Source organism: Tachypleus tridentatus, chromosome 10, assembly GCF_004210375.1.
Source record: "Tachypleus tridentatus isolate NWPU-2018 chromosome 10, ASM421037v1, whole genome shotgun sequence".
Lineage (NCBI taxonomy): Eukaryota > Metazoa > Arthropoda > Merostomata > Xiphosura > Limulidae > Tachypleus > Tachypleus tridentatus.
Window position 1 is genome coordinate 154,849,037 of NC_134834.1, and position 23,483 is coordinate 154,872,519.

A 23,483-nucleotide genomic window follows, 5' to 3' on the forward strand; every position below is an offset into this window, starting at 1 on the left:
GATCCTTTTGTCGGTTCACACCCAAGCTCTGGGCTCTTCTACCGTGAAATTCAGCGTCACGCTACACTAAAGTAATAAAGCAAGAAACGATGTCCGTGAGTCATGTGGACATAACTAGGCGGTTAGTTACCGGTAGGAAGGTGTGGCTGAATTTTACTCGCAAGGAGAGTTCTTTGACCTTATCTCAGTATGAAACTTGCTGAAAAATTCCTTTCTACTTAAGAACACCGTTCATTTTAAGTCGATAACAAGTAGTCTTGACTAGAGGATTAAAATAATAATAATAATAATATACAGGCTTCCGATTAGTTACTTTTTTCGAATGCTATCACAAAACTAAATGTGAATATCACGATCTTGTGTGATTCTGCTGGAATGTTACACTTAACTACTTAGAATGTCTCTTCAATCGACCGCCATTCTTTCACTAACTTAAAACTTGATAGGTGTATACTTTTATCCAATACGCGAAGTTGCTTTTTGCATTTTTTAAAACTTTTTTAAAGAATTTTACGGGGTCAAAGATAAAACAACATCCAAAATCTATATTTTGGGCACTGTGCGATCATATTTACAGCAATCAAGATGAAAGTTGACACATTTGACATACAGAAAAGTTAGATCTGCCCTTCTAAGTCTTTTTATGAGGGTAAGGCATACATCACAAAAAACATAATTTGGGATTTTTTGGTGGATTACTCGGTTGCATTTTGAACAATTTGCATGGGATTTAGTACAAAAAATACCTTTCACATACACATACCGACAATCAGAAATGGTAGATTTACCTGTTTTTAGTAATTACAGAGGGTGAAAGATGCCACAAATATCATAATTTTTAGGATTTTTTTTACAATGTTCCAACGTATTTTGAACAGTTAACGTGGGATTTGGTACAAAGATAGTTTTTACAGGTCCCAAACAGATATAAACAGTTTTTGAATATCTGACTTTTGATAAATTATTTTAGTAAGAAAAGCTCAAGTTTGGGTTTTCATGAACTACTCGTGTAGGTCAATCAAGTTGCACAGGATTTGGTACAAAGATACTTTCTCCCAAGACACAAACAGAAATATGGGCAGTTTTCAATTTTCTTGTTTTTCATTATTTTTATTTTTATCAAAAATGATCATGTTGCGATTGCTTTACAAAATATAGATTGTTCATTCCTTGTTTTACAAGCTCACATAAGGAACTAGAAGTTGTTACTAAGTCCTTCTTTTGTAATAGTATTTTTAAAAGTTTCAATAATAAACAAGTGGTTGGCTGTTAATCTTAAGTGCCTGCTACTTTTGTTATTTACGTGCAATATGGAAATCCTACGGTTATAAACGTGCAAATGTATTATACAGCTCCCTAGGTGTCACATATAGAAACAAGTTTGATTTGGCGAGTGTAATTAACATTGAGGCTCTGGTGAGCTTACACCAAGATAAACTACAAGACGTGATTGATCTGTACGGTATGACATATATTGGTCATAGCTATGCTACCCAATTATCTGTTAAGCAGCAGCAGCGGTAAATAGCTTTGATAAATTGTTAAGTTAGCACTGCACGGCTAGAAGAAACAATGTTACGAATATTGCAGAGCGGGATGGATAATGTTTTGTCAGCGATATTACACACAATAAAACTAGGGCCAGCGATATGGCAACAAACTTGTAAGTATATAGTGAGAACACTATACTACGAAATGAAGCTGGCACTGTCTTAGTTTGTTTTGAATTTCGCGCAACTAGTCATCACCACCCACCGCCAACTCTTGGACTACTCTTTTACCAACGAATAGTGGGATTGACCATTACATTATAACGCCCCACGGGTGAAAGGGCGAGCATGGTTGGTGTGACGGAAATTCGAACCCGCGACCCTCGGATTACAAGGAGAGTGTCTTAACCACCTGGCCATGCTGGGCCACTGGCACTGTCGATTTGTCAAGACAAAAGATGGTTGAGATGCGGCCAGGTTATACGAAACTGCTCTACTTGTCCCTTCCACAGAGCTATTGAGAAATATCGCATTTTAGGGGCAGCTATGTGATTGAAAGTAAACCCTAACACGGACTTACCGACGAACCACCAGAGTGCTCCAACACTCTACAAGTTTGATCAAATGTCTGATTGGTTCGTAATTCACTTACCACTGTGGATACCTTATTGCGTATTTCATTAATATAGTTTCATTATTATGGAACCATCTTTATGTAATTTTTGATATTTTTGTACTGAAAACATTTGTATTCTTACTTGTATTAGCATAAATATGCATATTTTGAGCTCAAAGCAACATATAATACCTTGTTATATTCAGACATACTCTGATCTACACACATTTTTCTATCGTTTTCTGGTCACAGATATAAGTCTGATAAAGTGACGACCACTTTATCGACAGGTCCTATATGCTAGCAGTGAGCCACCTCCAAGACCAAAAAACATATAAAAATTTTTCTTAATGTGTTTTTCATATCTTTTACAATTCTAACTTGAAACAAATGTAACTGAAATAAAACAGCACAATTAGTCAAGTTTCAAAAATCAGACATAACATGTATACAAAAGGCTTTTACTTGTAAATTCGGCTGCTAAATATTAACAGCGTGAAACCCCAAACACTGAAAGTAACAAATAGTCGCTTCTCTTGTTCAGTATTAAATCACTTCTGTTGATATTCCTTGTCAAAATAAAACAGTAATAAAGACGCACAGATTCTCTCTTTTCAAGCGGAAAATTCAATGTGTAAATAAAACTGGAACATTTGTTTTAACATAGGACAACTTCTGCTCTCAACTAAACGAACCAACTGACCCCAGCAAGTTCTGGCTACACTTGGAAAGATTCACAAATGAACCCGCCACAAGAAAATACCCAACACTGGAATATAACAACACCTTAGCACATACCAACAAAGAAAAAGCAGAAACCTTCAAACATTATCTACAAAACACATTTAAAACACACAATGATACCGACATGAACAACTACTACTACAATAAAATAAACAACCACGTAACAAATAACATAGAATTATATAAACCACACTTTCCAGTCAACATCAAAAACAGCAACACAAACAAAACATATGACTACAATACCCAACTACTCACCAAAACAATCAAACTAAATGAACTTGAACAAGCAATCAAAAATACAAAAAACAAAGCACCAGGAAATGATGGAATACAAGCAATACTTCTCAAAAAGGCACTCCAAAATTATTTGACCACCTATTAGCAATATTTATCTCTACACCCTGAATACATCCCAGTTTCTTGGAAGCAAGCAAATATCTTAATGTTCCACAAAGAAGGAAAACCAGACAATAAACCAAACAATTATCGACCGATCAGCCTGACCAGCTGTGTAGGCAAAATTCTCGAAAGAATAGTAAGCAATAGACTCTCTACATGCAAAATTACCAGAAGAACAAAACGGATTTAGAAAATATAGACAAACAACAGATCACTTAATTAGGTTAACTGAAACAATAATAAACAGCTTTAATAATAAAGAATGCACTGTTGCCTGCTTCCTCCTTATCGAGAAAGCATTCGACATTGTATGACACAATGGTCTTCGGTTCCGTATGTATTAAATGGGACTACCGTGTGAAATTATTCGCTGGTTATCAAATTTTTTGGAAATGTATGTAAGTAATATGCCACCAAAAGATCCAAACCATGGATACGCGTCTCAATTCGCTGACGATGTAGCAATTTGGAAAAGTGCCCCTACACCAGAAATAGCAGCCGCCAACTTACAACCACAACTAAATAGATTATGTGAATATTGTGAAAAATATAGAATCAAAATAAATACAGCGAAGACGCAACTAGTAATATTTTCAAAATCTACGAAATACCAAAAAGTTCAACCCCAAGTCTATATGAATGGAAAGCTCCTCCAGACTGCTACATCTGCAAAATTTTTAGGATTAACATATGATTCGAAACTTACATGGATAAAACATGTAAATAACATAAAAAAAGTAATATTTGGCGAAGAATAAACTATGCTAGGAGTCTAACTGGTAAAAACTACGGAACAAAACCAGAAAACATCATTAAAATATACAAGTCACACATTAGACCTGTAATAGACTATGCAGCTCCTGCATGGATCAATGCAAATGTAAATCAAATTCAAACCAAACTCCAAACATTACAGAATACACTAATTACATCAGCATACAGAGTACCTAAAACCACTTCCTCAAAGTTCATGCACAATTACTCAAATACACAAATAATACCAGATATACTTCTACATTTTACAATAAAATATTTTGATAAAAATTGTCGAAAAAATGAGTTGGTGTGCGAACTAGACAGGTATTGTATATATGATGAAGAGAGACCTAAACACCTTTCCCCGTTAAATCTATACATTAGATCATTAAGACAAAATCATTTAAAATAAGAATAGTATTAGAATATAGATAAAATAAAACAGGCCACCTTCGTTCTAGACTTATTAAATAATAATAACAGTAGTAATAATAATAAAAATCAAGAAGAATATAAATGGACATTGTCCTGAAAAGGACCAGACTAAATTTATGATATTCTGTATTTAAATCGAAATATATATTAATCTGGCCACTCCAACAAAGTTATAGAAGGAGGAAGAGGTCGAGTGTACCTGACCCTCCCGGGTATACACATAAATATACCCAAGCACCAGAGAGACCAGACTAGACTATTTGTTTTAACAAATTACGCATGCTAAATAATATATAGTTATTTTTAATAAATGGTCAAAACAGAAAAGTGTTCACATTTAAAAAAAAAAAAACTTAAGAAAGACTACCGTTTTTGTTATTTCAGCACAAAGCTACACAAGGAACTAGATATGTTCTTCCATCACGGAGAATGGGAAATCTATCCGTATTTTAGCGTTGTACCTCCGTAAACTTACCACCCAACATCTCGAGAAAGAGTGCAAAAATACTGAATACCCTTATTTAATAAAGGAAGCACATCTCTTCTGTTTGAGTCTGTTTAGTTAATAAAATCAATTCGTTAAGAATTAAGGAACTTAATCACAGAGCTGGAGCAATCAAACAACTAAAAACTTGACGCATTTTTATGTAACTGTTCCTCATCCAGGAGAAATAATAGGAATGCAAGAGAAATCTCAAAACTTTTCCAATTATGTCTGAAGTAAACAGTATTTCTTTCATTTCCTTTAGAACACTGTTTGCAATATTTACATCTACAGTTATTTCGCTAATTATAAGTGTCACACTCCGGCTGTATATACAAACTCTTTACCGATAATTCTTGTAGTATATAAACCATAATATGATGTGAATACATATAACAGTACAGTGACATAATTAAAGCGATATGGTAAAATGAAAAGGCCTTTGTTCACTATAAAAAAAAAACTGCTAAACTGAAGACACATGTTCTACATTGTATAGCATCACCAAATGACGTAAAACCTACTCTTAAAAAAACGAAAAGCTTTTAACTACAGAGCTGCGTCATTTTAAACACATGCGGATTTCCGGCAGGAAATACCACAACTAAATCATTTAACAAATATTTTAAACTTAAAGAATGTTAAATCTTTTTGAAGATTTCTTAGAAAATGTGGTATAATTTCCGTATTGTGAGAGACATGGGCGGGCTTGATATATAGCATCGTTAATGATAATTGCTTTAACGTAGTTACTGTGACAGATTTATTACATCATTTACAAAATTTTTCGTGTACAAAAACATGCAAGAAAAAACATGTTTAGATAGCCGTGCTTTGTTAGCGCAAAATGACTTAACACAATTTAAAAGAAATCGTAAGATGAACATATTCTTTCTATTTAAACGAATAACAAACTTATGTAAGAACTCTTCTCTACCAATACACATGTTCGTGTATACTGGAGGGTCTTATAAACTAATCAGTATCTCCCTAGGAGGCCGCGCTAGTACTTAAGGGGCTCCACAGTAATACAATCAAATTTGTGAAGTTACCATTTACTGAAAGAATAACGAAAATAAAATACGATGGCATTATAAAACTAGTATATTAATATACATAGATACCAAATTAATAACTGTATTTAACATTAACTGAATTATTTAAATACGTTGTTTATCTGGAACTGTCGTCTGCCGGTCGCAAAAAACAAGCGATTTGACTTCCAGTTAACTCGAAGGATAGAAATAATATAAATGTGTAGTCGGATCTTCGTCTGAACCATTTTTTTAAAAAAATTTTCATATTTAAATATCTTTTCGTTGTTCTTTTCTTAAAACTAGAATTGAGCTCTAAAGACAGTAAAATACGCATATGATACACTACTTACACATGATAAAACTATTATTAACAGGAGGTGGTCCACAAATACAGTGAAGATGTTGAAGGGTTCCGTCGAATGGCAAAGTTTAGAAACCCCTGATATAACCGATCATGTTAGAGAACTTAACCATCATTGTTTTAACAGAAGTGTCGTACAGAAACTGGCTGAACAACACAAAGCGGATATCGTTTAACTATAGAAGAGCAGTGTTTTGAGACGGATTGCTACGTTTTTATTTTATATTTTATTAGGGACATATTAACTTTGGCAGTTCCAAATGGTACATACGTCACAAAAACACATACAACATAGTACTCTACTGAAAGTATGGCAAGTGTAAAAGTAATCTAAAAATAAGAGCATGCTATACAACAACTACAGTAAAATAAAAATACATCCGACATCAAATGGAAAAAAAAGAAGAAAAAAACGTTTCTCTTAATGAAGTTAATCTTAATCAACAATATCGGAAAATGAACACCAATACAATGTTATTGCATAAAACAGCAACGAACAATGTATATGGATGTGTGTCTTTCACAGCCTAAGTTTAATGAACTGTTCTGTCTAAACCATTATTTGTCAAAAGTCCATTTGTGCATTGTGTTCAGTTATAACTGACGAACGTTGGACTGACCATCACCAAGACTAGCATGTACCTTTAGAAACCCCTGGAATGTGACACGGACATTCCGATCTTCTACCCCCGATGTCTTCCTTGTACGTTGTATCTGTTTGTAATTGATGAATGCTGAACCAATCATCACCAAACCTGACATGTTTGCTTAAAACACCCAACAGAGTGACAAAGAGGTCAACATCCGGATCTCACCCTTCCCTACTCGTCCCCAGGAACCCCCTCCCTCGTATGATGAGCGGTTGCGTCACATTATATATATATGAATAGATAGTTGCAGCAAAGTTGTCCGTGTATCTATTTGTTGTCACAAGTGGATACGAGAAATTACTTAAGGCAAGTTTGATTAAATTTGGCTTAGAAATTCACATGAATCTCTCAGATAACAAGTTCAAACGGATAAGCAATCGGACAAATATGGTAACATTTTCAGTTTTACTGTTATAGTACTGCATATGAAGATGTCTGCAGGTAAACAGATAAAACACCAAACGCAAGAAATATTCAATGTTATGCATGGCATGGATATCTATCATTATACTTTAAGCCCGGTATTGCTGGACTAATTAATATGCCAATTATGATCAAAACGCACAGTAGTGTGTCGTGTGGCTAAAACAACTTGCAGGACACAGCGTGTTATTAACAAGAGTTATTAATCTGGATGTTGTTGTATTGTCGGTACAACACGTACTATTAGCATAACACGCTTTCTTATTAAGGCACTACACATGGATGAATGAAATTTTGCTGTTATGCAGGTCTCGTATATGTTGCACAGTAATGTTTGTATGTTCTATCCGTAGGTGTAGTTTTTGTTGTAGTGCAGTTTCTATTTATATACCTTCACGTTGTGCAAGTGTTCCTGAAAGATACCACAGTTAAACCTATAAGAGAATACTACCAGATAATGCTTCAAAACAGGAAGAGCACCTTACGGTCATGTGATTACGATCACAAAGGTTTAGTGTCAACTACCTGGTATTGTTTGGCCCATTCCGTACGCCTATCACTTTTTCATTCTACCTGTGATTCCGTGTTGATGCTACTGACACTATGTAAAGCTAAACATCATTACTGAGAAAATGCTCGAATTATTCATTTTACGTCCTAGATTATTTCCTGTTGAAGTACGACATTTAGTTAATAACATGAATATTATGTTTTACAGTTAAACGAAATTTAATAATAAACCTCAGACTATTTTCATACAGTGATTCTTAATTTTCTTACATGTCCAAAAAACTTCCATGGTAATGAATAATACGAAAATTTCTAGCCATAAATAACAGTAATTTTCATTATATCTATCAATCATAGAAAATATGTCGTAAGGGAAAACCTAATATTTCAGGAGATAAAATTAAAACTAAGGCAAATATAAACAGTGTATATCTGGTGGTTTAGCGTACAAAATACAAACCTTAAATCATGCAAATGAAAGGAATTCAACATTTGTTACAGATAAACGTTTCCTTGAAAAGACATGTCTTCTTATGTAGGGACTTTTGTATGGTTTTGGTTTTCAAAATCTTTTATTACTTTATACATACATGTATATGTGTGTGCGCGTATATATATATATATATTTTTTTCATAATACCACGTGACATCAACACGTGCAGAAAATGTTGAACAATGGTGTACGTTAAACATGTGCAAGCAATCTTTACCGCATTTCATGTGTAACACTATGTTATTTCAAGCTTCTTGTGCAATTTTCACAGTTATTTTGAGGGCAGTAACAGAAACTGATAGAAACACAATAAAATGACAAAATATGTTCGTTACTCAAACTGATCAAAACACAGAAAACTACTGCATAGTTCATATGTACACAATAAAATAGTAAATTTCACATTTTCATTTATTTATTATTTTGTTTTTGCAAACTGTTGATAACGTGTCATAGTCGTCGTCAGGACAAACTGAAAACAGGAAGAAAACGAAGTAAAATCGTGGAGTTTTACTTTTTATTATGTATTATTAACTCTTGGTCGACGTAAGGAGATCCACATATTTTAAACGCTTGAATTCATCCTTTTATGCATGTCATATATTAGAATACAAATATTTAAAATGTATCTTCACCCCCCCCCCCAACACCATACAAAAAAAAACGGTGTTTAAAATCTGAACGCCATCTTTTGCCATACACATGCTTAAGGGCTATGTCAGAGACCCCTACGTTTAAACTATAACTGTCCTTAATTTTTAACTATTGAACACTGGGTCAGCAGTGACCGCTATCACATGGGCTTTGAACCACATAATGACTTTTACTCGTAAAATGCTCCCATAGGTTAAGGTGCGGAGCGTGTTCACTGGCATGGCGGATCAAACTTCGAATCCACCGATATACAATCTTGTAGTTAACCGCTAATCCATCACAAGTGATAAGCAAATTTGCTACGTGGGTTTATCCTTTCAAAGCGGTTATCCACAGAGATCACTATTAATTAGTCTGCTTTTATTGAAAGTAAGAAGATAGGTCAAAGCTCTGCCTGATGACTAAGCTTTCATGTATTCCTATTTTCTGTTTCTGTGAAAAGCATCACACTTTCCAAAACAGAAACTCGGGTAACGGTGAAGTTTACATTTGAATTTTTTGGTTCCAGTTGAATCCTAAATAATCAGTTATGACAAGAAAACCCACTTGTAGAGAAAAATATATATGTAAAAACGGCTGGTTTGGGTTGAGAAAAATTTTATATAGAGGAGCGAACAACGTTTCTACCTTCTTCGGTCATCAGAAAAGATCGTGTCACTCATATTCCCAAAAAGTGTCAGTTTCTCTATCACATGCACAATAGAGCCGGAGAATTTGCCCCCTGGATTATCGGTTTTATGTCTCCATAATCATAGCTTTGATATAATTGTCTCCTCTTTTGTAATATATTCTGCAGGCACTCATGAACAGTCTTACATACTTGTTCATGCAAAGATTTACTAACAAAATCGATTTTTTTTCCACAGGTGATAAAACGGGAAATTGATGTACTTCATAATAACTTTTACAACACATTACAAATATCACAGTGTACTTAAACTGACGGTTGATAGTAAGAATGTTTGTCTCCTGTACTTTCAAACAGTTCCCTAAACATTAGTAACGTATCTAAGTAACACATTAACTGTAGCATAACATTTTCACGTCGGGTTAAACTTAGTTACTTTACAGCGAATCGTAAAGATAAAATTACATTAATGTATAAATGCGGGATTTAGAAAATTCTTTTTATCTGCGGTCTAACTTACATTAGCCAAACATGTAGAATTTTATAACTCAGCTATAGAAAAACAAAAATAAATTAATCGGCTTTTGAAGAACATATAACTAATAATTCTGATTCCCATAGTGTTGACTAGAGTAACTGAGTAAATTTATTAAAAACGAACATGAACTAAATAGAATAGAATCATTAAAAATACTTAACTTTAAATACAGATGCAGGCCCAGGGTTGTAGAAATTCATTTTTGTGAATCCCTTTTTAAGGAGAGATAAATAGTTCCTACCGCGCCTGTCAAGTGATTAGTAAATGTGTTTGCAATGTGTAAAACAGATATAAAATATAGTTTGTTTTTTTTTATTAGTTGACGAATCGTCACCCCAGACTTTGGCAGGGTGGTGATTCTTCAACTGATTACAATAAATACAATGTAACTTGCAATACTGTCGGTATTATTTTTATATCCTATGTTAATAACGTGTAATCAATTACTGTGTACATTAATTGGTTGGTTGGTTTGGTGTTTTATGGCGTTAAGCAGCTAGGCTATCTGCGCCAAACATCCGGTAAAAAGTTAAAAGTAAAATTCATATCAGGAAATTAAGATAAAACAAAGTTTAATTTTTAAATTAAAAACATAAATAACATTAAATCTAATTTTTACATCTAGTCTACAGTGGTAAGAGAAAAACTACAGTAATACAAGTTGTAAAGAACTTTCTGTAGCATAACTGTAATTATCATAACACGGCAGGAAGACCAACAGGTAAGTTCAAGAACCAGCGTTAGTCACCTGAAGTTGGCCTTTCCAGTCCTGGTTTTGAGTTATTTGATGTTATGACCATTTTCTAATTTCAGATTAAACTAGAAGTACTTTGATTCTTAAAAGGGGATCACATAAGAAAAGCCCTAATGTGTAAATTAAAAATCTTAAATAGCATTAAAAAAATTAATGGCCTTTAAAAAACTAAAAATATTTCTAAGATCAACAGTGTCACTATCACCAATAACACTGTCTAATGTTACGGATAAACCTTGGGACAGAACATCTTTAAAATGATGCCGTTGTTGAGAGTCGTAACGACGGCAAGACAGTAAAATGTGGCTTATTGTGACATGAATGTTACACAGACAACACATTGGTGCATCAGTCCCAGATAAAAGAAAACGATTAGTTAAAAAACTGTAACCAATGCATAGTCTACTTAGAACAACTTCCTCTTTCGATCCTTACAGAAGCAAGACGGCCAAAGTCCAATATAGGGTTTTATTTAGAAAAGCCTGTTTTCACGTTGCTCCCTCCAAGACGACTGCCAACTGGCACGGAGCCGAACCTTGAATACATGGCCATAGTCCATGTATAGAACAGGCACAGCAGTGATAGTGCCAGAGCAGATAAACTTAGCTGCGGTATCGACAAGCTCGTTCCCACGAATACCAACGTGAACTGGTATCCAGAAAAACTGGATAGAAGTAGATGTTAAATAGAAATGGGCCAGTCGGTTTTGAACTAACGTGAAGCGATTCCAGGACTAGTAGAGAACTAAGCGAGACAGTATAAATAGTGCAGTCGGAGTACTGCTTAGCTTTTATGTGATCCAGGGCAAGAGAATTGGCGTACAGTTCAGCAGTGAACACAGTAGCTGTAGAGGGGATCCTGCGCACAACCACTGAACCACCACAAACCATTGCAGAGCCCACACAGTCACCTGATTTCGAACCATCTGTATAAATAGGAATGAAAGGATGGTTCAAAAGGTGTTCAGCAAATAACAGACAGAATTTCCACTTGGGAGTGTCTGCTTTTCTCAGATAATAAGGCATGGTGGGATGGGCAGACCAGTGGATACAGCAGCGTTATCCAAGAACAGACCAAATTCATCCAACTGCACCTGGATACGAAGGCCAAAAGGAGCAATGACAGATGGTCTGTTCTGAAAACGTATGGCCCACCAAGGAAGGAAAACACAACCCCAGGTGGGAAGCTATGGTAAGTATCGAAGTTTCGAAGCATATAGTAAAGACAGTTGCAAATGGCAGAGATGTAGAGAAGGTTCACGAGACTGTGTATAAACTCTGAACTGGGGAAGTGCAGAAAGTCCCAGTGCAGAACCAATACCCTTGGTGATGAAGAGAGGCCCAGCATCTTTAAGGCCAAGGTCACAGCCGAGCTATAAACCAGTGATCCATAGTCTAGATTAGATTGAATAAAAACATGATATATCTTTAGCATAGAATATCGATCTGCTCCCCAAGTGGTGGAAGAAAGGACACGGAGGATGTTTAATGCTCTTGTACATTTGACCCATAGCTGCTTGATGTGTGGTATAAAGGTCAGCTATGGTCAAAGATAAGCCCCAAGAACATTGTCTCAGGGACTACAGGCAGCACAACTTCACTGATACAGAATTCAGGATCAGGGTGAATATCCAGTAAGTGGCAAGAGTGCATGCAAACGATTTTAGACAGAGATAAATTAAAGCCGTTTGCTGTGGTCCATTTCAGTAAACGATTAAGAGCTCAATGTACCTCATGTTCGACGAGTGACATGAGATGTGAAAGCCAACATAGAGCCCATTTGCAACAGTAAGATAGTTTTTCAGTGATGGCATTAATCTTTATACTGAAAAGTGTGATACTCAAAACAAAGCCCTCAAAGGCTCCAAGTTCCTGTAAAAAAGAACGGGAAAGTGTCGAACCCACATGTACTTGGAATTGCCTGTCCATTAAAAAAAGTTAATAAAAATGGGCAAATGGTCACGTAACCCATATATATGGTCTCGCAAAATGCCCTACCTCCATGTTGTATCATAAGCCTTTTCAATATCAAAGAATACTGTCACAAAATGTTGTCATTTGAAAAAGGCTTCTCTGATTGACGTTTCAAGTTGAATCAGGTTGCCCATGGTGGAGCACTATCATCGAAACCCACAGTGGGTGGGCGAGAGGAGGTTGTTTGATTCGAGGAACCAAACAAGATGAGCATTAACCATCCTTCTCTAAGTTCTTTCAGAGACAGCTTGTCAAAGCAACTGTATGGTAGTTTGAAGGAACCTTGGGATCCTTCCCAGGCTTAAAGAATGGTAGGACAATAGCCCGGCAACATACACCATGAAAAATATTCTCCTGCCAGATCTGGTTAAAAACAATCAGAAGAATAGCAAGAGAGGCAGAAGATAGATGGTGCAGCATTTCATAATGTACATCATCAGGTCCAAGTGATGTACTGCCAGACCAGTGAAGGGCCAGTTTAAGTTCCACCAGTGTAAAGGGACGATTATAGTCATAGAGACAATCAGCTCAAAAGGAAAGAGGTGATCACTCTGCCAGAATCTTGATGGCTAAAAAGGTGGAGGGAAAAGCAGAAGTGTTAGATATCCAGCAAAAGCTTTCACCTAGAGTATTGGCAATGTTCTGTGTATCAGTTACTTCCTGGCCATCAAAGAGCAAGATCGAGATGGGGACAGAATTTTATTGCACAATGACCTTTCGAATCTTGTCCCATATGACTTTGGAACTGGTGGTAAAAGATATGCTGGTTGTGAACTTAGTCCAAAAGTCCTTCTGGCTTTGACGTCTTACCCACCGAGCATGTGCATGGGCCTGCTAGAAAGCAATGTAGTGCAAGAGTGTGGGATACCTACGAAAAGTATCCCAGGCCCATTTTTGACGAGAATATAGTGGAAAAAGTGTCAAGGTTTTAGGAATACATTAAGCAGCTGCCTGGATAATACAGTCAGTCACTGTTGCCATGCAGTTGTCTACCGATGGCTTACAGACGATGGCAGGATCAAGTTCTGAAAGAGAAGTGAAAGAGGGCCAGTTTGCTTCATCCAGCTTCCACTGGGTCATGCGTGTTGGGTATCAACAACCATAGCCAGTCTCTCTCAAAATTATAGGAAAATTATCACTGCCTCGTGGGTTATTGTCAACTCTCCATGAAAAGTAGGAAAATAGTGAAGGGGAGCAAATTGAGAGATCAATAGCAGTAAAAGACACACTAGGTACATGAAAATAAGTATAACAATCAGTATTGAAAAGAAAAAGGGCCTCTACAGAGCAACCCCTCCCATCAATATCAGCACTTCCCACACAGGGGATGATGTCCATTAAAGTCCACCAAGATTAAAAAAGGAGATGGCAACTGTTCAATGAGAGCATCAAGGTCTGATTAATCATAGGTCTCTCCAGGGGACAGGTGGTGAGAACAATGATGGTACGACCCAAGGAAACATGGACGGCTACGGCCTACAAGGGTGTGACGAGTGGCAAAGATAGGGTGAGCATATGCTGATCAACCAAGAGTGCCACCCCTCCATGCACTCGTCCATCATACAGCCTGTTATTTCTGTACAAAGAAAACTGCCGAAAAGTAACTGTATCGGCAGGTTTCAGAAATGTTTCCTGTAAGGAAAGACATACAGAATGGTAGGAAGCAATCAGTGCTTTGATGTCTTCCCGCTCAGAAAATAAACCTCGACAGTTGCATTGTATCAAGATGGCCATTTTTATTTTTGTGTAGGCAAATTGAGTGAAGAAGCCTTCTGTTCTTTTTCTTTATTATCTTTATTCGATGGAATTCTGTCGACCTTCATGGATCCTGCCCTGGGTCAATTGGGCAGGTCTTTGCTGTTGGAAGAGAATTCCAGCAACTGAGGGCATTAACAAATGATCGTTTTGCATCTTGAGGTGGGAGAAGAAAATGACTGTACCCAGAACCAAAGGAAGTGGAGCTTGGGTTTGCTGGAATGTATATTAGGGGCAGAGATGGGTGTTGAAGTTGGTTCATCTACTTTTTAACCATGGAGGTCAAAATACTTTTCATTTGGTTTGACAACGATTCTTTTGGAGGCACAGAAAAATCCGTCTGCACTTCCATTGTAGTAGTGGAACAAAATGAAGCTGCATACGTCCGAACTGAAGTGGTGTACAGCAACTTTCGACCTTTAGGGTAAATAATGTTTTGAATCGTTTTCAAACGCTGCACCTCTTTTTCTTCCAACCATTTAGGACAAGAACGATAGTAGGATGGGTGAGAGCTATTGCAATTGACGCAATGAGGGTCTGTTTCATACTGCAACGAGCACACGTCAAGGAATCACGACATGATGTCTTCGAGTGACCGAACCACTAACACAGGAAACATCTGAGAGGGTTTGGAATGTATGGCTGTTCCTTGCAATTAAGATAACCTGCCTTGATGGTGGCAGGTGGACGTGGTGATGTAAATGTCTGAATGAGGACACTGATTGGCATCATAATTCCATCTTTGCGAGTGGAGAAACCAGCGAGAATCTCTGACTCGGGGATGTTCTTCAAATCCCTCTCAACAATAACTCCTTGTAATGAATTCAAAGTAGCATAAGGCGTAACCTCAATCGATTGATCCTCAATCGCCTTTGAATGCAAGAAGAGTTCACTGTGTTAAGATGTGCATGTTCCCACCAATATGTCACCAGAGCAATGCTTTTTTACTAACTTTGGAGAGCCAGCAAGTCCCTCTATTCCCTTCTCAATGAAATAGGGATACATCTGCCATAAAGGTTTGTCTGAAAGAGAATGTGGTATAAGAAAATGAGGTGCAGGTGTTACAGATGTTAAAATTGTTGCTCAGAATCTTCAAGACGTGGTCGTTTACTTATGGACCGTTTTTTTCACTATTTTATTTAAGTTTTTATTTGGAGGATCTATAATAATAAAAAATGAATATTTCGGTGCCCATTGACTCGACTCATCCTGGAGCCCTACGAGGAAATGCACTACAATACCAAACAAGGACACTGCAGCAATGCCAGGGTTTTAGTGAACACTATACCCAAATACAAGCATCAGATACAATGTCCACAACACCTGTTGAGACCATCCAACATTGGTACTTGGTTGACCCCAGCCCAAGTGAACCAGCCGATTGACCCAAGGGGGCCACCCCAAGGTCACCCGTCTACAGGAATTCAAGGCCAAATTGGTGTGTTAGGGTTGTACCCCTCAACCATCAATATCCTCTCCTCCCCTTCACGGGTCACCACGCACGGCAAACATGTGGGTGGATGTTTAGATCCCAGAACAAACTATTAAATCAAAGTCAGCTGCAAGTGGCTAGTTTACTCTCATCAATGGAGACCTATCTTTCGAGCAGCTTTGACTTTTTTGAAAGGAACATAATTTCAAGCGTTCTGGCCTTTTTTTACGAAACAGTCAGATCTTTTAGTGTGTAGTGACTCAAGTCAAAACTGCATATCAGAATTCCTCTCCCTTGAATTTTTTGTTTAAAAAAGGGGAGAGAATGAAACAGTAAATTTCCGAGTAACTGTGAAGGCTGTTAACGATTTTTTTGTTTACAAAGAATAAGATAAAAGTTATCTCGAGAACTTATCATGAAACAGTTGTTTTTATTTTAATTTCGTGCAAAGCTACACGAGGGCTATCTACGCTAGCCGTCCCTAATTTCGCAGTGTAAAACTAGAGGGAAAACAGCTAGTCATCACCACCCACCGCCAACTCTTGGGCTACTCTTTTACCAACGAATAGTGGGATTAATCGTAACATTATAACGCCCCCACGGGTGAAAGGGCGAGCATGTTTGGTGCGATGGGGATTCGAACCCGTGACCGTCAGATCACGAGTAGGACGCCTCGACTCCCCTGGTCATGCCGGACCCATGGAGCAGTTTACTTTATATTTAATGGAACTGAATGTTTTAACTGGTAGCCGGAAAGAGGATATTCTCTCCTCCTTTCTTAGGCTACGGGTGAACGAAGATACTATATAGCATCTAGTTTTCTTCAGTAATGGTATTACAGTAATACCTTCACAGCCACAGCGAGTGTAGGCTATTCAACGCCATTCTTATAATGAAAGCATGCGTGTAATACTTAGAATACACAGTTATACGCCTACGGGCAAAGCTAAATAAAACGGTTGAACAATTCCGTACATCTGTTTCACAGCTGGACTTACAAATTACGATTGCTCTGGAACCTAAGACACCACACGCTCCGGTAGCAGCTCTTTATTATGTCTCAAAATTTTACACAATTATGTGGACAAAGTGTAGTTTTACAACAATCAACATTAATGTAAAGTATAATCAGTCCTCACTATATAGAACACGACAGACACAAAGGTTATATATGCTACGCCATGAAAACACAAGGAACGGAAAAACGCTACAATGTTTGTTACGATGTATTTTACCAGGACTGACCACTTCGTCTTCTGCTTCTTACCAAAATTTCTAAACAATCGTGATTACATCATACGTGTTATGAATATAGTGCACAATGCACACATATTGTGTAGCGTGGACATAATACATATGTGACGACACAATGTGGCATAAGCACAACACAGTGTACTTATATTTGATGACATATAGACACTGTGTGGTACGCACATAACATACAATGTACATAAATATAGTAATAATTTATGTAGTATAGAAACACGTAATGGAGGTATAACTCATTACACATTTTGTAAGTTATGTGTCGAACAAAAGTTATCAGGTTGACAGTCACCTTTAGATATATGTAGGTTTCTGTTTTTATGCATGGTTCATTATGATATTACAACCTGATTAGTAAGTATTAATAACATGTTATAATATCCCATTTTTAAAGTGGTCACAAAACTCTAAGTACTGACTACAAACAGTTATACATTACACAAAGACGGAAAAAAATAACGGAATATACTTATTAATGTGTTCCTTGTTCAGCAGTTTCGAAGTTCTCGCCTGAACGTGTATAAACTACAAAACTCCCTCACACAGAAAACAGTGCAACAAACAATAGTCTTTGAAGAGAACTTTTATCAAAAGGGGATCAAGATGTTAATTATCACCTTCTGACATCGTTTAACTAGATTTAAAGGTATATATCGTATTTCCAGTTCGGAGTTCTCACAAGAACGATGAGCTTATTACTAGGATTGTAATAATCATTAAGATAAGTACAATATGTTATCTATGCCACAAGGTTAGACTTTAAACAATTACATAAACTTGAATGTCACATCCATTAAAAAAAGAAACGCCTATTTGTTACTCACCTGTGACGATCGTTCAACTCTGAGAAACGAAACGTATTTATGCATGGGCAATTACTTACATTAGTCTCATACAATTGTATATTTAATGGAAAAATAAACCATATGTGGGTAATTCAGGTACGATAGTTGTAACATTTATGTTAGCTACGAAGTACCGAAATGTAAAACAGCAGCTATTAGCAAATTTACATTATTTCGTAAAATCCGTCATATTTATTTATTTCGAATTATCACTACAAACACAAGCAATTCAAACAGTTCGTCTTCAAAATGTAGCCTTGAAACATTGCTCAGGTCATAGTGTTTCGTTAATTTCGACTTTACCGAAGCATTTATGATTAAACCTGTTTATCACACATCATAATCAGTGTTTAATTTACTGTACACAATATATATATCGTTTATAGTTGGCTGTATATCTTTGGTAAAGAACCATAACGTGTTTCCTTTTCCCTTAATTGATATGATACGATTTTTTTTTGAAACCTTGTTTTTCTTTCAGGGCATCTAACACCTCATTCGCTAACTGACATTAATGTAGTTTCTTACAAAGGAGATAACATGCAACATCAAGAAATATAAAACTGTTTTTTTCTGTCGGTAACTCGGATAATGGCCTGATGTTTCCATACCAAGCACTCGAGATAAAGTGGTCAAAAGCCACTTGCAGAATAATATTTCGTCTGCAAACCTGAGTTATGTTGTTATTGTATCTTCTAATATCAAAGCTAGGTAGATTTCTCCTGAGATTTAGAAGGATTTTTATAACTTGTTTTAGCTTTGAGGGTTAGTTTTATTTGCAGGAGAGCACGTCCACTGGACTTGCGGAAGAAAGATTACTAAGATTCATCTTCCATTGTCTTTCTCAGGAACATAACACATATACAGCTACACTGGTTTGATTGTTTTGTTTGTAAATGCGTTTTTGCAGAGTGAATCATGATCACTTTTATGCACTTTCCAGATTCAATTCTCTCTTCTCGGCAACCTCAGTTAGAACGCGGAGGGACACAGAGTCACATACTCTTTGGGAAAACCGTATAACGGGGAACACACCACACACGTACATGTCTTTATCAAACGTCACGACCGGAATTATGAGAATCTCTCAACTTACCATACACTGTATGTATCCTTCTGGAATTGGCCATACACCTATACATCTTTATCAAACATCATGATCTAAATTATGATAATATGCTTAACTTACCGTACACCCGTATAGCGACTGGAGTTGGTCGTACATCCACATCTCGACGCGTAATCTCTTCTTGATCAGATTCATCTGATGTTGGCCGTACTTGGCTGTGAGGTATTTTTTCTTCCTCTCTGACACCTCCTCCCCCTCAGTATCAAAGTTTACATGCAGCCCAGGTTTGGGTGGACTGTTGGTCTTCAAGCTTGACCCACCAGAAGGATGTTTAGGATAAGCGGCTGATATACTACATTCCATACTAAAAAATGTCTGGAACTTGCAAAAACTGATCTGAAAAGAAATGAAATGTGTTAACAATTCCCAACATTTAAGTATTTCTAATAATAAACTAATTACTGACAATAAAGAGAGAAGGACCAACAAAGATCCATTTTGCTACCAAATTTCATAATAAAATCTCTTTATAGCCAAGCCTAGATTAAGGTTTATAGGGGTCTTAAGTCCAGATAATATTTGGAAATAATAACTCACACTTACCTCTATTCTGCTAGTTTTACGAAACACAATGATTTTTACTTGGGTGGCCCGGGCTTAGGTAGCTTATAATTTAATACAGTACTGTTTGTAACACATTTGAATGCTGATTACGACAAGTTACATGCACCTCTAACAGTTTCTCTCTCCAACAAAAACGGTGTATCATGTCATTAATCTGCGTATGGCAATTTTATTGATATATAAATCTTTAGAAGATCTACTACGATCATGAAGTACTCCTTCAAGATCAGTTAGAGTTTAATAAAATACTGGCTTAACATATTTTAGAGGAATGAACAGAAAGGACGTTATCAAAATAAGCGTTTGCAGCTCTAAATACGTTAATACATGATATACGTATTCCAATCCACTCAAGCTTCATGTTTTAAAGGCTCAACCGACCTAACGAGTTCTGACATTAACCGAAAGGTTTGTCTGCTGAATTTCGCGCAAAGCTACACGACGGATATCAGCACTAGCCGTCCCTAATTTAGCCGTGTAAGATTAGAGGGACAGCAGCGAGTCATCACCACCCACCGCCAACTCTTGGGCTACTCTTTTACCAACGAATAGTGGGGTTGATTGCCACTTTATAACGCTCCCGACTGAAAGGGCATATTTGGTGTGACAGGGATTCGAACCCGTGATTCTCATATTACGAGTCGAGTGCCTTAACCTCCTGGCCCTACCGGGCTCGGGAAACATTGGACTAGAGAAAATGCAGCTAGTCAACACTACTCACCGCCAACTCTTGGGCAACTCTTTTAATATCAAAGAGATGTATTGACCTTCATATCATAAGGCTCCCACGGTTGAAAGGGCAAGTGTGTTCGATGTCATGGGGATTCGAACCCGCAGATTCCAAGTCAAGTGCTCTAACCACCAGTCATTAAAATTAACGCAGTTGATTAATATTAAAACTATTCATCATAACGCTGTGACTAGTGAAAATTTATTTTTTACTTACGATTATAACTTTTCAGCTACCAAATTTTCTTTCACAATACCATTTTAACTATTATTTAAATTTATAAACACACTTGAATAAATTTTAAAACGAGATAGTCGACTTTTCATTTTTTACGTTTGGTGAAAAATAAATCTGTAACGTACATATAAGATCGATTAATACCTATTTTTTTATACACAAAGCAAAAGAAGGTAACTGTTTTCAGTAAATTATAATAGTTTAGTTATTATTACAGCATTCACTATTTGTTTTTTCCTTCGAAACTATACACACAAAACATACAAAAAAGCGTAGTCCCACCTAATCTGTATAAAGGCGAGTGTGCGTAACGTAACGTTGATTTCTCGAAATTATAGTAGTCATAAAAGATAAAATGCATTTATCCGGATAGAATAGTTTTATTACTGTCTGTCCATTATGATTTTACTGGCGGGATGAAACGGAGCTGTGAAATCGTGTGAACGTAGTGAATGTTAGTACAATATGCTTAAAGTAAAGAAGAGTGTGTTGTCATCTAGCCGTGGACGAAATGCATAAAATTTATTACGAAAGCAAAGCTGTCAATTCAGTCTTAAATCGTTTCTGAATTAAGCTATTTTCTGTTATGTGATCAACGTTTTTAATAATAAAAACACCTCTTTAGTGAACAGTTACTCTGAATTAGGTAATTAATAATTAATTTTTTTGTCTATCTATTTAACTTTATATTTTTCAGTACACAGACTAACAACGATATTAGATTATACTTTTGTCCCTGGGTAGCGACATAAAGTTGTTAATCTAAGTGATTTTTACCAATAACCATTCCAAGAATACGCAACGAATTCATTTCATGAAAGATCTTATTCTTGATTGACCCACAAAAAAACAACAACTAACGTTTGACGGTATCGACTGTACTTTTCTGCCTGTCTGTTGGTCAAGCTTGATTTTCCAAAATTCAATTACTCCAGTTAGTTACGAAATGTGAAGTTAGGGTGCACTATGGGGTTGGTTAGGTAGTATTAGTTTCATCATTGTTGACAGACTATGCCCTATTTCTTACATAAATCCAGGATCAGATTGATAGTTGTTTGGCTCATCAAATTCACAAATCTACTTTCAATATTAACAATTTTTATCAGATTCTCAGTTCTCACACAAAACCTATACTGTAGAAACTATGATCTAATTGGAATTATATAATGTATTATTAAAAGAAGCAATTGTGCTGAAAAATATTTCTTGGTGGTTTTCAAATTTAATATTTATTTGTTTCAACTACCAATAATAGAGACCTGTGACAGTTTTATTGTCTTGAAATCTTTACATATTCTACAGTAATTCTTGTATACCGAATCCGAAAAAGATATCCATTTTTCTCCACCACGTACAGATTTTTCACATAACACTATGCCATTTTACACAAGTGAATCATTTTCATTGAAATCGGGTCACATTTTGTGACGTTTAAAATGCTGAAAACCATTAACTATAGATTTCTCTAGACCGTTACTGATGTGCAAGTCTTACCGATCATTCTAGAATAATAAACAAATAATAATGTGATCTAAGTAATTTTTTTCTCCCCAATTCGTAAAAAATCCTCACTTGATACAAGAAAAATGATTTTTTTTTCAAAACATTCGTAGTTGACTGATAGAAAATCCGTTATTAAAACGAAAACAAATTTTACGAAGTTTATTCGCAGACCTGTGTAATCAAAAGGTCATGTTTACTTTAAATTACCTGAAAGAAACTTGTATTTTTCTTCACAAGAGTAACTTTCAACTAAATGAATGTTACAGAGAAGAAAACCTGTTCTCCACAAGATCTACCGGGCCACTAGCCAAATTATTTTATTGTTGAACGGTTTATTTCTATTTAACACGAATAAAAATACTGACCTACTTTAACCGAAGCAATTGCTTGTAGCTATTAACTACCTTGAAATGTAAATAAAGCTAAATCAACTGCTAAGGCCGGTTATAACCACCCATTGTTCCCGTTGATTTTTCCTGCTTTTATATATGTAGTTGTACCTAAAGATGAAGGAAGCACTTGAAAGTTAAAAGTAAAGGGGGTTGCTGCCTTTAAAATAAGAGCAAGCAACATAATACAAAGTCAATGCTTACTTCTTCCACTAGTTTAATACCTAAGCACATGTACAAGAATCATTAAGATAAATACTTGTTAGGGTACAGAAAAATAATTCTAGTGAATTCATTATAAACTGAAGAACTATATATTTATCACTTTAGTGGTAAAAACATAAGTAGGTAAATTAACCCTTCATGGTTAGAATCTAAGTACTAATACATAAATTACCAGTTTTCTACTTCAAACTTTGGGATCTAATACATCCTATTCTTCCATACGAAAAACAATTGAAAGACTTTGTAATAAACATATGCTAAAAAATCTTTTTTTTTTCCTTTTAATAGCAATAAATCGGTAATATATTAATTATATCCTGCAATGGAAACTTGAGGACATCATGACATAATTACTTAGACTTTGGTTATTTAGTAATTAGACCCTACACAACAAACCTGAGGAAGAATTTCATCATTTTTTGTAATGATTTTTGTTGCTTTTGTTTGTGAAATAAACATT

General features: G+C 36.0%; 1 protein-coding gene across 5 annotated transcripts in view; it reads right to left on the bottom strand.

Annotated features, from left to right (window-relative positions):
* The window catches only part of LOC143230685 (protein phosphatase 1 regulatory subunit 14C-like), a 71,728-nt gene that overhangs the window by 35,491 nt on the left and 12,754 nt on the right, over window positions 1-23,483 (bottom strand). For all 5 annotated transcript variants that reach the window (XM_076464671.1, XM_076464669.1, XM_076464668.1 and 2 more), the window contains one exon: window positions 19,436-19,711. In XM_076464671.1, the coding sequence (XP_076320786.1) occupies window positions 19,436-19,678 (243 nt within the window). In that variant the 5' untranslated portion in view covers window positions 19,679-19,711. The remainder of the gene's footprint in view (window positions 1-19,435; window positions 19,712-23,483) is intronic.